General features: G+C 41.5%; 1 protein-coding gene across 2 annotated transcripts in view; it reads left to right on the top strand.

The window, feature by feature from the left end:
- The first annotated feature begins 370 nt into the window (after positions 1-370).
- Positions 371-14,284, top strand: part of RGL1 (ral guanine nucleotide dissociation stimulator like 1) — a 54,713-nt gene continuing 40,799 nt past the window's right edge. The window contains exons 1-2 of one of the 2 annotated variants that reach the window (XM_008494874.2): positions 371-517; positions 1,424-1,534. In XM_008494874.2, coding sequence (XP_008493096.2) covers positions 491-517; positions 1,424-1,534 — 138 coding nt within the window. In that variant the 5' untranslated portion in view covers positions 371-490. The remainder of the gene's footprint in view (positions 518-1,423; positions 1,535-14,284) is intronic. The other variant, XM_030455271.1, reaches the window with a different exon arrangement.

The raw sequence follows: 14,284 nt of genomic DNA, 5'->3' as shown, positions 1-14,284 counted from the left end.
TATTTTAAATTAAGCCCGTCTTAATGTCCCTCCCTTTGCGTTCGTACCCTAGCACACCCGAAGCCCCGTCAGCCGCTATCCCGCTACCCTCAGCCGGGCCCATCCCATCCCGCGGCTCCGGGGCCGGGCAGGGACGTTCCGCACCTCTTCCCTCTCACAGGAGCAGCAGGGCGGGGGCAGACGGACCCCCGGCATCAGCTCCCGGGGAATTCGCACTGATCGCGGCGTAACTTCGGGCTGAGCGGTAAACAGGAAACTCTCCGGCGGGGCCGAGTCCAGGGCTGGGTCTGGGGCCGGGCCGGGGCGGAGCCTGCGCGGCCTCGCGTCCTCCGTGGTGCGGAGCGGAGCCGTGCCGAGCCGAGCCGAGCCGGGAGGCCGCAGGGCTCGGCTCGGCCCGGCCCAGAACGGCGGCGGCATCAGCGGACACCGAGAGGGCGGAGAGGCGGCGGCAGCGGTGTGCCCCGTGAGGCGCCCGGCAAAGGCATCGAGAATGAAATTGCTGTGGAAAGCTAAAATGGTAACCGGGTGTCCCGTCCCCCCCTTCCCTGCCCGCGGGGTGCGCGCCGCCCGCTGCCTCCCTGCTCTTCCCGCTCTCTAGGGATGCGTGAATGCACGGGAAACTCTGTTTGTGCCTGACGTGGGAGGGTGAGGAGAGAGCTCCAGAGAGGGAAGGTCCCTCCTTTTCCGAGATGGACAGATGCGTCTTTTCTGTCCGCCTTGCAGCGGTTTTTGTACGGTTAATCTGGGGAACCAGGAATCCCTCCCTGCAGCACATGTTCGGTTAAAGTTTGGAAGACGTTGCACTTTTTTTGTTGTTGTTTTGTGTTTTTGTCTTGGTTTTAATCCGCTTTCTGTTATTTGTGAACTTTAAAACTTTAGCTCTGTAAAGTTTTTTTGCCGCTTGAAATAATAGGTTTTGGAAAAGCAAACCACAAGCGCTTTAGATCCCTGCTGTCAAAAGAAATAAAGGGTTGCTGTATTTTAAGCTTCAAAGTTTACAGGCTGTCTGCCCAAGTAATTCAAGTTCTGACAGTGCAATTCCTTCTATAAATGCAAGGCTAAAGAGATTAATTGCTTTAGAAGAGGGGGGAGGGAGAGAGAAGAGAAGGCTGCTAATCAAAACAAAACTATTTCCTTAGAAAAGACTTTATACAACTATTTAAAATATTTGCTAGTCTAGGAAAAACAGTTAAATGGAAAGTCAGGGTATCTTGATACCACAGGAAAGGATACTTGCCAAGAATATCTCCAGTGTTCCCTCAACCTAAAAGTATTCTGTATTGCTTTGATAATTGTATTTACTTTGTGCAGCCCATCTTGTGCCCTCAGCTCTGCACAGAGTATTAGAGCACTTTGCATAGATTGTGGTTAGCAGAAGAGGGAAAACATTCCTTTTTTATCTTGTATCCCCTTTTCCTGGCAGACCACAATTCAGGACTGGGGTGAAGAGGTAGAAGAAGGAGCTGTTTACCATGTCACCCTGAAAAGAGTGCAGATTCAGCAGGCTGCCAACAAAGGAGCAAGATGGCTTGGGGTAAGTCAAGCTGGTATTTTGGAAGGCTGCTCATGGACTTCGGAGCCTACTCCAGGGAGCTAAATTCCACACAAATCATTACAATATTAACTTTTAGCACAGATGGCTCTTGCTGTTTAAAAAAACCCAAAGCCCTGAAGTTGCCTTTCTGCATCAGTTGGAATAATTCTCTCTTTTTGTTGACTCTTTCCCTTTTTCTTGACATACAAGAGTTGACCAGGTGTGGCCATGTGTCAGATGATACTTAGAGCAGAAAGAGAGATCTTAGTTTATGGCTTGAGAATTTGAACATTTGTACTTCTGACTGGGCTATGGCTCATTTCAGCTGTTAAGAAGCTATATTAGGTCACCCAAACCAACAGTCCTGATGTTTGACTAATAAAGACCTCTCCAAAGTTAGCAGAAACTTCCTCAAAGTTTAAAAGAATACAGATTTCGGTCATATTTCTGTATTGCTTTGTCAGCCAAATGAGAAATTAATTGTCAGCATTTCTGCAAGAGTTACAGTTTTGTACTGTTTTTCATAGGTTTATTTCAAAACATGAAGGCTTTAGTGGGAAGTAAAATGAGCTTAAATGCACATGGACTCAATTTGGCATGCTGCTGAGTGCCTTCACCTTTGTGAGGCCAAGTCCCCAACTGATTTAAAATGTCCTCAGTTCATTGGAATCAGTGCAGCTGTGACAGTTTGAGCCAGATCTTTTGGAGGTGGCTGTAACTTTTGAATTATTTTGTTAAAGTTATGTATTTTCTTTGGGATCAAAGGCAATAATATAAGAACTTGCTTTGATGTATCATCCAAGTTGGTATTTTCAAGACTTTTAAAACTGCCCTGAGATTTATATAAAATAATTTTCCTGTCAAGTTCCAGGCCAGAAAGCAGTATAGCAGTGCTGAAACCACAGGCAGGAAAGATAAGCAAATTCCATCCTGCATACAAGTAGTACTTAGAATCTCTCCTTACCATGATTCCAAGAAGTACATAGATTTATAATCCAAACAGTTTCTCAAATATGCTTCCATTGAGTGGTAGATTTCACATCTCTGCCTCCTGAGTTTAGCAGAAAAAAATACTAGAACAAAAATCTGTGTTTTTGTGTAAGAGGTGGAGATAATTTTGGTTGTGCCTGTGTCCCATAAGTGCACTTTAGAAAAGTAGATTTTTTTTCTTGTTTCTGCTGCATTGTTCCTTGAATGTGGAAAATGTTTGCTGGTTCTTGGTCATATTATCATAAATGTGTTCCTGAGATCATCACCAGAGCTGATGGTGCTGATCTTAAAAGACAGACAAGAGACTGCAAGGTCATGCAAGTGACTTTTAGCTTTCTGTTTCTAGTGTTAGGTTTTTTTCAGGTCAGAATTAAGTCTTGCTTGTGGGGCAGGAGGCACCGTGTCAGAAAGTCTGCACCTGTTCTGGGCATAAATTGATGACTTAGCTTCCAGGCCAGCTTCTTTCAGAAGCAAAACACTCTCATGGTTATTATTTTAAAATATTTTTAAACATGCGGACTGTTTGTTTCCCTTAAGCTCTTCAGGACACTAATATAGTTTAGCTTTTTTGTGGTTTTGTTTCATTAATGGCTGTCATGGCTTAGCAGTTTGAGTGGACCACAAACCTAAGGCCAGAATTCCTCTCTGTCTTCCCCACCCCCTCCAAAGGGAAAATAAAAGGGTAATAAAGACTGGAGACTTTAAGTTGGAAACTGGAAACAGATTGACTAACACAGGGTACAGGTAATAACATAAGGGATAAAGTAACAAATACACAAATATACAAATTTGTATATACAAATATATATATATACAACCCAATAGATACGGGCTGTGATGAGCACATGGTGAGCTGGAGGTGAAGAAGCACAGGGGAGCAGCAGCACAGCCAAGAGAGTGGAAAAAAGGGGAGGAGCTGTTGGCTTTCCTGACCTTTATAGAGGATGGGCAGGAAATGGGAGGGAATAGACTCTTCCCTTTGGATTCCACCCCTCTCAGACTCCTAAAGCCCTCCTCCTTTAGTTCCTCATCTTCAAACGATGACACTGGCTTTACTGTGGTCTTAAAATCAATAAATAGCCTCTAACTCAGAACATTATTTATGAATACCCATCCCTGCCTCCAGCAGTTTTGCCTTGAAAAGCATAATTGCCTCTTTTATAATTGTCATCAGTTTGTTTTGTGTTTTAATCTGGAGCTTTTAGGGTTTTACAGTGTTATTTTTTCTGTACTTTGAGACCCGTACATAGCACTAAATTAATAAGTTACTGGATTTATCAGTGTGGATCTTAAATTTTTTTTTTATGGTGCTCCAAGTCAGGCTTAAGTTGAAGACAAGTTCAACTGAAGAGGATGGGAACAACCTCTTTGTACATCAGCCAGTACTGAGCCTTCAATATAATCAATACAGTGACACTGTTATTGCTTATATGCACCTGTGGATGTCCTTTTTAAAAAGTGACTTTTTCAAGAGCAGTTTGTGTCCTATAAAAGGTCCACTTAGAAGTCTGACCTTCTCTGGGACACTGAGCTGCTCCTGGTTTCTTGGTGCAGGTCAAGTGCCTTGGGACTTGAAGAGCCCAAGTGCTTTCAGACCTCATTGTTGTGTGTGGCTGTTAAATACTGTAGGATACCGGAACAGGGGTTTGATACAGTGGGTCCAAAGTGGACCAGGTGGTCCAAAGTTCTGCATTTGCAACATGATTTGTAGTCCTTTCAGCTGAAAAGTGTTAGATGGTAAATTATTTGATGTGTCTAAGAGAAATGCAGATCTAGCTGAAAATTGCCCAGAGCCTGTGTTGAAAGGAATGTAATAGGTCTTATTTATTTTGAGTGTGTTAAAATTTACTACCAATTCCTTTAATTACTGAGAGGCTTGTAATCTTAATTAAATATGTTCCTGTGCAGGTACCAGTAGGTGAATGAATCTAGAGCTTTTGTTTCAAGAAGTCTAAAAAACCCTTTCTTTAACATCTCTTTAACTTAAGAGCCCATCCAGGGTTCTTAGTTTGGCCCTGTTTGGAGAGAATGGTCTGCTTATAAACCAATACAAAGATTACAACTGAATTGGGTTCAGAAAAATAGCAGTGTGATTTTAGAAACTGTTGGTGTGGGACTGGAGGAGGGGGAACTGTGAAGAGCAGAGTGTATGCAATGCTGCAGAAAATGAGTGCTGAAAGGTGTGGGTGTGGCATGGGCAGCTGGACAAGAAGATTACAAAAGGAAAATATAAAAAGGGGTTTCAAAATGCTGCAAAGTCTGTGTTGTAGCCTCCCTGTTTACCAGCCCACCCTTCCAGGGGTTAGGGAGGGGAGGGTGGCCCATGTCCAGCTCTCCAGGAATCTGAGGGAAGCAGAGAGGAATGAGTCTCTGAGCCAGGAGGGGCTTCCTAATGCTTGCAAATGTTCTTCCTGTCAGAGTCATTTATTCAGGAAGGAGAGAGGAAGAGACTGGCACTCTGCCTCTGGAATTTTATTGGGGTAGGTCAGAGGAAATGCAGCTAGGAATGGGAGTTCCCCCAAGCCCATGTGTACCAGAGGAGGCCTTGCAGAGATTATCTCCCCATCTTAAATGATTGCTAAGCTTTCAGTGCCAGTCCTCAAGTGCCAACTTTCCTGCTCTGCTGATGGATGACACTGTTCTTCCTTTGAGTCTTAAATATCCAGATAATGGGGAAATACTGTGCTCCTGGTATGGCTGCTGCTGCCTGGTTTATTGAACCATTGTGTGCATGCCTAGGGCGAATTTTAGATAAGTGGTTTTTCTTTCTGCTTTCTTTCTTTGGCCAGAGCTGAACTTCTGGCTCTGGGAATCATTCAGGCAGAGACTGATTCAGCAGTACTTGTATTAAAGTGTCTTTAATGCTGTAACAATGGTTCTTCCAGAACTATGACTGAACTACTGTAGAAGGGTGCTTGAAATAGTTTCAAAATTCTGAAGGGGAAAACTACCAAATCTAGTATTAAATATTTCTGTGTTTTCTTAGCACTGATAGTATTTGGTAACTGTCTTTTCTGAAGATTTTGTGGTATTTTAGAAATTTTCAATTATTGTCTTCTACTGCATACTGTGTTTGACAATAAGTTCAGCTTCTAAACACCTCTCCAGTGACACACATTGAGAGGAAGCTTGTGTTTGAGAGTTCAGTAAGAAAAACATCACAAAAACTTCTGTCAAATCTGTGTATCCAGTAGGACCTTGGACATAACCTTCTTTTTAATTCAGACAATTTGTCAGAAAAGAATTTTGAGTTGGGATTATTTTTCTTTCCAACACTGACTTCCTAAATATGGGTTGAGATTTAAATGGTGCCTGGAACCATCAACACTTCTGGAACATGTAAAACCTAGATTTTTCTCCCAAATTTGCTCCTGCCCTCCCAGCTGCCTGTCTGAGCCAGCTCTGTGGTTTCTTGTTTTATCTGAATCTTGGGTCCCAGGTGTAGTTTTCTGTGCAAGCAGCAGGCAAGGAGTTGACTGATGATTGTCCTTCCTGTTTTGTCTCTTGGTGTATAGCAAATATTGGTCCCTTTTGGCTAAATTGGACTCTCTGGAATCAGGTTTCTGCAGTCTGTCTCAACTCCCTTAGACCAAGGCTAGGGTGCAGTTCTGACTTTGGCAGAAGCAGAAAAGCAGTTCCCAAGGAGCTGACAGGCTCCTTAAAACCTGGCTCTGCTATTGTCCACTCCAGATTTTGTCTTCTTCAAGGAAATGTCTTGGAGATGGAGAAGGAAGAAAGATGTGGTGTGCTCACATTGATTTTGTGGGATGAAATATGCATGTCAACTGCCAGGAGCCAACAAAGGAGATCTGTAGAAGAGATCAGAGAGAAGCAAATGATTTTACATATTGACAGAGAAATAGTTTTCAAAAATAAACCTTTGGCATCTCACTCAGCTTGCCTTTGGTTTTTAATATGTGGTGGCTTGACCTTGGCTTTTTCCTCCTGTGCTTTCCTTCCGTTGGAGACATAATAGGATCATGGCATTGGAGGCCTTATTAATGACTTCCTGTGGAATATTTTTCTACTTCCTTCCTGGTTCAGGCAATGATCTCTGCTCCAGGGATATCCCAAAGAGCACTCTTCAATGTGCTCATCAGCTAGGTAGTGAAGGAACAGGCATTTAGAAATGTAGTGTAGAACAGACACTCAGAAATGAAACCTGAGCTTATTATGAGCTTTAAAATGGAAGCCTGAAAACTATCTTCTACTTTTGCAGTTCCAAATACAAAATACACAAGCAGAAGGGTAACAGACTTCATCTGGACTTTGAGCCATTGACTGCTACCTTCTGGCTGCAACCATCCAGCCAGTTCCTTATCCACCCAATAGTCCACCCATCAAATCCATCTTTTTCCAGCTTGGCAAGTAGGATGTTGTGGGGGACTGTGTCAGAGGCCTTTCAGGAGTCCAGAAAGATCACATCCATAGGTTGTCCCTTGTCCACTGGTGTAGCTACTCTATCATAGGAAGCCCCTAGGTTTGTCAGGCAGAATTTTCCCTCAGTGAAGCCATGCTGTTGTCTTGGATCACCTTCCTGTCCTGCATGTGCTCTCTCAGACCTTCAGGAGAATCTGCTCCATGATCTTCCCAGGCACAGAGGAGAGGCTGACAGGTCAGTAGTTCCCAGGGTCCTCCTTTCTACCCTTCTTAATTATGGACATGATGTTTCCTTTTTTCCAGCCACCAGGGATTTCACCTGACTTCCAGGGCTTTTCAAATATCTTGGAAAGTGGCTTGGTGACTACATTTGCCATTTCTGCTGGGGACTGCACTGTGCTGGTTTTGCACATGGCTGCGTGTCTGGAAATCACATAGCCAGCCTGCTTATGTATCAAAACTTGCTTTTGGCATGTTTTCAATTTATGTGTGACTTGTGGGAATATAATGACATTTGTACTATAATTAATCTCCACTAGGAATTTCTCCAGTAGCCAGGATGTCTGTCTTTTTAAACTGCTTCTTGGATGATAGAGCCCTCTCTGAATTGCAGCATCTTACCTATCTTGCTGCTGGCATCACTGCATGTTGTGTTCTTTTTCAAGAAGTAGTAAGTGAAAGGAGTAAAGACAAATTACCTTGCTCTGCAAAGAAACTGGGAATTTTCTCTCTGAATTGTAGAAGACCCAGGTCACTTGTTGGGTTAAAAAAGAATTGGCAAGGAATGTGGCTATGTGTCACTGGAAAACCTGGGAGAAGCAGCAACAGAGAACAGGAACTGTACAAAGATGCTGTAAAGAGAATAGAACTGGTGAAAACATTAGTTTTACAGTTTTGGTTTTGGTCTTTTCATTTAAGAAACAGGCTGAAGCATTGCAAGCATGTTAGTCATGCTTGGATTTAAATTTAGCCTTGGTAAAGCTAATTAAAGATGTGTTCAGTGACAGTGTGTAAATGCATGCTTTGAACTTGCATCTTTTACTACTGGAATCTGTTTCTAAATATACAGCTTCCTACAGCCAGTGCTGTACAGGGGTGTAGGTGGGTGAGAAAAAGAGCACAGAGTGGTCAGATCATGGCCAAACACCTTGAAGAAAATAGGGTTACACTGGATGAAAGGGGTAAATGGATGCCAACTCAGTGTGAATCCTAATCCTCCTTGTCTTTGTGTAACCAGTGTGTAGGAACTTGTAAATTGAGAGAAAATGTGTGTGATGTGTTGGTGTTCATCACCCCAGTGCAGAGAAAAGTCCTGTGGCCCTCTTGCATTTAAAATATTACCTTCTTAAATGAGTGATCAGCCATCAGCAGAGCTCTTTTGTCCAGTGAATGGAGATGGAGCATTCTAGGAACACTGATAGTTTGGTCGGGTTTCTTTGCATAGTTTTCATTTTCTCATTGTAGTTAAAATAAATAGGTCTCAACCTTGTTCCTGATGGGCTGAGCAGCTGTTGTGGTTTGCTCCTGCAGTCTCCCAGAATTTCTGTTGCTCTTGATTCACCTCCAAAATGTTCTCTTCATGTTCAGTGGCCACACAAGCTCTTGAGAATTGTATTTTATATATGTATATATATATATATAAAATATGTGTGTGTGTGTGTGTGTGTATATAATATTACATATATGTATATATAATTTTGTATTTTTGGGAGGTGGTTGGTGGGTTTTGTTTTGTCTCAAAGCTATAGTGAGGAATTTCATGTTCTGGACATAGAAATGCACTCACTGTGGAAATCACTCTGTTGGACCAAAACGGACTCACACTACTCCCTGAACCCAGCTGCTCTGTGGTTTAGTTCAGCATCGTGCCACCAGTAATTTAGGGACTGAAGGAAAGTAAAAAGCTATCCAAGTGAAATTATACTGATCTTGCATTCTTACAGCATCTTTCATCCAAATAACTTCTAAAGCTTGGCCACAAATTTTCAGCAGACAGACTGTGAAATATGTTGTAGCATAACAGCTCAAATGCATGATTTGAATGGGGCTTAAAACTGTAGCAATGCTGTTACTTGGAGGTTGGTAGAGTTCCCCTTTATTTGGGGAGGTGGGGAACAGAGGAGAAAAAGGAGATGGATTAGCTGTCAAAATTGTATGGTAATATTTTTTTAGTGGCTTTGTAGTGTTATCACATGGGTATCTTCTCCACGTGGCATTTATGCCAGAAGGAGCAGCAGTTTAGCAATGCACAGCAGCACATTGAAACAGTTATAGACCAGAAATGATATAATTAAAACCACTTGGGGAGAAGACCTGGACTTCTGAGAGTCCAGAGTTCTGTGGAAGCATTCATCCACTGTGGAAGGAAGCTCTCAAATATTAAGCTGTAATGGGGAAGGTGGGAATGAAGTGATACTTAGAAAATACTACCAAGTATTTTCACACCTCACTTGTTCTTGAAGCTGATTCCCTCATAGCAAAGATAAAGGAACTAGAAAGTGGATCTGCTGATGGGAAAGGGTTGTCAGCATTTGGAGACACCAAAAACTTCAGGACTGTTAAACTGGCATCTTCTTGTTACTAGGGTGCACGTGCAAGTAGAACAATAAGCACATGAAATCTTCACAGGACTGGCAATGGATAGGGGTGTGTAGTGAAGGCTTTTAAAATGGGGAGTGAAGAAGGAATCCTCTGTCTCCAGGGAGTGTTTGGTGGGTTTGAGGGTGAAGAAATTAAGAAATGAGTGCTCTTACATTGCATGTAATTGACCTGAAAGACTTCCTGCTAAAAGGAGTAATTAGAGTCCAACTTAGTCTAGAAGAGTTCAGAAAGGACTTGCATTTGTTCTTGTTATTTATATAAATGAGGTTTAAAACACAAGATGTAACTGTGTGTGATTTAGGTATAAAACAAGCACCTCCTGCAGCTGGGGAGAATCTTTCCCTTTAGACTGCTTATTCTGTATGGTACAGATGTTACTTCTTCACCTTTATAGCTTTGGCTGTTGTCAAAAAGAAGAACTTGTAGTTTAGTTTAAGATGACAATTATTATGTGTTGCTGTTTGTAAAGTTCTGGTTTCAATTTGTTTGCAGCAAATATTTGATGAGTTAGAATAAAATTGAACACAGGCACTTCTAAGAAAGAAGCATGAAAACTTGAATGTCCAGAAGATTTCAGGGCCATATGACAACATATTACAGAGGTTTGTTGGGGGCCTGTTTTTCAGCAGTCCTGCAGCTTCCTCCTGGTCAGTGAGAGCTCTGTGTGCTCAGATCCTGCTTTTTTGGTATGTGTGGAGAAAAAAAGTTTGTACCCTTCCTGGTTTAGACTCTGCAAATGTAAGAATGGTGTGGGTTGCCATTTGTTTTACCCCATTCAACTTTGTAATAGCCACTTTAAAAATAAGGCAGCTAGGATGGAGTATAGTACCCTACATGTGGTCTCATCAGACCTTTTATGCAGTAGAAGAACAATGTCCCTTATAAATAAAATCTCCTTTATTTATACTTTGCTGAATCATTTGCTTTTGTTGCTGCTTCCAAGTGCTGTGCAGACAGATTTAATGTTCTGCCTACTCTGACCCTTCAGATCTTTTCTCTGATCTATGTGCCACAGTGTGACCTTTGAGGGTAGTACCTTCAGCAGAGTTTTTTTGCTGGCCTCTTATATTTCTATACATTTAGTTGTCTATGCCATCTTTTGCCTGGAAAAGTGTGGCTACCCTTTAGGAGCTTAGGCAATCAAAATGAAGCCTTGGCAGCCTCCACCTTAGATGTGAAGCTTTTTGCCGTTTGATGTGGTAGCAGGCATTAACCTTTTACTTTGTTGGGTCACTGGGAGGTTTTCACTTGTTCCTTTCTGCCACCAATTTGTGCCCAATTATTATTTTCTGTCCAAAGTTTTGCAGCCAGCTCAGCTCTGCACCAGTGCAGAAGTACCACAGGCTCTAAACACCACTGAAAGTTGTGGGGGTGCCTTAGCTTCTGCTCCACTTGTCTCTCGTGGCTTAAAAATCATATGAAATCTTCACTGATAATAAGCTATTGTTTGCTGCATGTAATATTAGGCATAATACTCCATATAATAGTTATATATAATAGTCCATATTATGGACTATAATGTATAATGGCTCTGTCATACCAATCTGAGGGCAGTTGTGCTACTGAATTTAGAAGGGTTCTGCAAGTCAGGAGTCCCAAGCTCAGTCTTCATTTGCTATTGACTTACCCTGTGGCTTGAACTGACCAACTTACCTTCTGAGGTTTCATTTTCTCACCTTTTATTAAGTATAATATACTTAATATTCTTTTTGAGATTTGGTGATCTGACGAGTTGTAGAGGCAAACTCTTGGACTTCAATATGAAAATCAGAGAGAGGGAAAACTTTTCTACTGTGCTGGACACTTAAGGAAAGTTCTGTAGCAGAGCAAGATACTCCTGATATATGCTGTGACTCTGTTGTACAAACTTTACCATTGAAATTTTAATTTTGAGTGCCATGTGGGTCTGCAGGTCATGGCCTGGGGAGCACGGCCAGCAATGCTGTCACTGGGCCACAATGGCACTAATGACATGGAGGCATTTAAAACACTTCTGTGGTGTGATCCTGTTACTACATTCTATTCTTTCATCTGCTTTCCTCTTATGCCTTCCCACCTTTTTTCCTGAAAGCATTGTAAAGGATTATTTTCTTTTCCCCTCCCACCCCCTCTGCTACTTTGTACAGTTGCTTTTCTCCTTATGCAGGCTCAACCTTTCTCCCAGTCAGCAGCTGTTTCTTCCTTTCTGGGGACTTCTTGAGCTCTTTGTGCAAGTAAGCCAACATGTTTTTCTTACTGAGTGCCATTTTCTATTGAAAGCTCTCAGAATGATTAGGAAGCAATGATTCTCACTGAGAATATGGCTACCTCCCTCTGCTGCAAAGGTACTTCTAAGAAGTGGGCTAAATTGGGAAGAGAATTTTTGTGTTCCCATGGCTAAGTTCCACCATTTGTAAGAGCTGGATAATGCCATTTTCATGTAGACTTCTTTGAAGATTCAATTTCTTAATGAAGCTGCTTCAGGGAAATCTTTAGAGGTAAGCAGCAAGAGGTGCTGTGTAAATTAGGCTTTTTTTACTTCTGCTTTGATTTATTTAGAGCTGCTCTGACACAGTTCACTGATACCCAAATGAGGTTAAATTTGCATAACTTCAGAAGGTGTGAGAATGCACAGCTCAGCACCATGGCATGCCTGTTGGTTTTTATTTTCTCTGGAGTGCCTTTAAGTACCTGCAAGGTGCCTGAATGCAAGGGTTCTAACTGAGCAACAGCATTTGTGTTAGAGGCTTTTTTCTTTTTTCTTCTTTTCTTTTCTTCCTTCTCTTTTGTACCAGTAAATGTCACCAGCTTTTGCTACTGTTTGCCAGCTCTTCAGAGAGATACCAGCTAGGCTGTGAGCATTAAAGGTACCAAAATATGAGAATAATTTTTGTACAATAATGGTGGAATTAATTTGTTCTGGAAACTCTGGGTTGCTGCCAGAAAGGTCATTTCTGTGATAAAGGAAAGAGAAAGGGGTAGAGTTTTATAAGTTCAGGAATACCCCCAGCTGTTGGATCATAGCTGATAAAATTATTTTGGCTTTCAAAATACTTGTCCTTTCATTTGATAATCTTAATCTGGTTGCTGTGAGCACTTTTATGTGGTATTGTTAGTGTAAAATTCCCAGTTTTCACAGGTCTTTATTTCTAATGGTCATGTGGTATGGACAGGGGGAGTCAGCAAAATGTGGTCTGGTTTGAGTCAGTTCAGCACAATTGTCATCTGCTCTGAGTCAATATATGTACAGGACAATCTTGCCAATTATAAAGTTCATTAAGATCTTACTGGAAGGGAACACTGTGTCAAATAAGCTGTTAATATCTTGGCAGATTTCTTTACAAAAATCCTTTACTGCAGTAAGCAGGAGTCTTATGTAGCATCATGAAGAGATATTAAGTTTTGTGTATTTTTGCCTTGGAATCAGGTTGTTCTTTAAGCAACTTTTCTGTCTCACCTGTCTTACTACTTTTAGTGATGTGTGACTGCATTTTAAGTGAAGGATACCTAAGGTTTTTCTCCTCTCAGACTGGTGTTACAGATGCCTGGGCTTTTGGGGTATTTGAAGCTTTATCATTCCAGAATTTGATTCTTTCCCAAGGATGAGAGTAGATACTAAAGGCTTATGCTGGACACCCTGTGTGTAAGGAAGCAATATAAAAATAAAGGCAAAATCACAATTCCTACTTTCAGAAAATTAAAGCTGATTGATATTTAGACAGTGAAATGAACCAGTCTTGATTAGAGTGCTGTATTTTTAGTTAATTATAAGTTATGACACTTCAGGCAATTTTATTCCAGCATAAGGTGTCTGTCCAGTAAGTTAATAAAATACCCAGAGTGGAACACTCCCCATCTGGAAAACCTCTAAGTTTCAAGGAAAGTCAAAAGCCTTTAAAATCTGTCAAAAGCAGTAAAAATTGACTTTGAGAGACACTAATTTGTTAAGTGCTTTTGAAAATAATTTTCCCCAATTTCTGAAGAAAACAAGTCTGTAGTCAAGTGTAATGACTCAGCCTGAAGAATATTAGATATTTCATTTACTTATTGCTCAACTCAGCTGTTTTCTTTCAGTATTTTTTTCCAATCTGCCTTATGAAAAACAGTGACATTTATTTCATTCCGTGATTCTTGCTTTCAACATCTCAACAGATAATATTTGCATTGGAAAAAACCTGGAGACCAGTGGGGTTGGTTTTTATCAGTAAAAGTGGCTTTTTCAAGTATTATTTCTGAAATATGGACTACAATTCTGTATGTGGCTGTTGGGAGCAGCCTATTTTTGTACTGTTCAGAATTTAAACTATTTAAGTTGTTGAGTCTCTACTCCTTCTTGCTAGGGTGTATCATTAACTTAAGAGATGGGGTTTGTAATTAATTTATAATCCTGTTGCAGGTTAACAGGTAGTGTTTGTACTTCTGGTGGCTGTTAAACTGAGTGAAACACCTGGCAACTCTGGAGGTTTGGCTTGATTTTCCTGCCACTGGTAGGCAAAATGGCAAGAAATCAATCTACTTTGGCCAGTTCTGGCAGAGGAGGACTGATGGGAAGTGGAAATTGTCTCCCCAGATTCCTAGGGGAATGTTGTTTTCACCCATTTAGTAACAAGCTGCTTGTCACTTAGAACCTGCTTGCTGGAGTCCTGCAGGGATGGCTGTAGAAGAGAGAAGACAGATGTTGGATATTGTGCTGATACTCTTATCTTCTCCCCATCCTGCAATTGTGCACATATCTTACACTTTCACAATGCCTGGGTGTGTCAGGGAGATTGGTGAGGGGTTCAGGACCCAGCCTCTGCA

Source organism: Calypte anna, chromosome 8 (assembly GCF_003957555.1).
Source record: "Calypte anna isolate BGI_N300 chromosome 8, bCalAnn1_v1.p, whole genome shotgun sequence".
In the NCBI taxonomy this organism is placed as follows: Eukaryota; Metazoa; Chordata; class Aves; order Apodiformes; family Trochilidae; genus Calypte; species Calypte anna.
The sequence above is the reverse complement of the archived record's forward strand: the minus strand, read 5'-3'. Positions and strand labels throughout refer to the sequence as shown.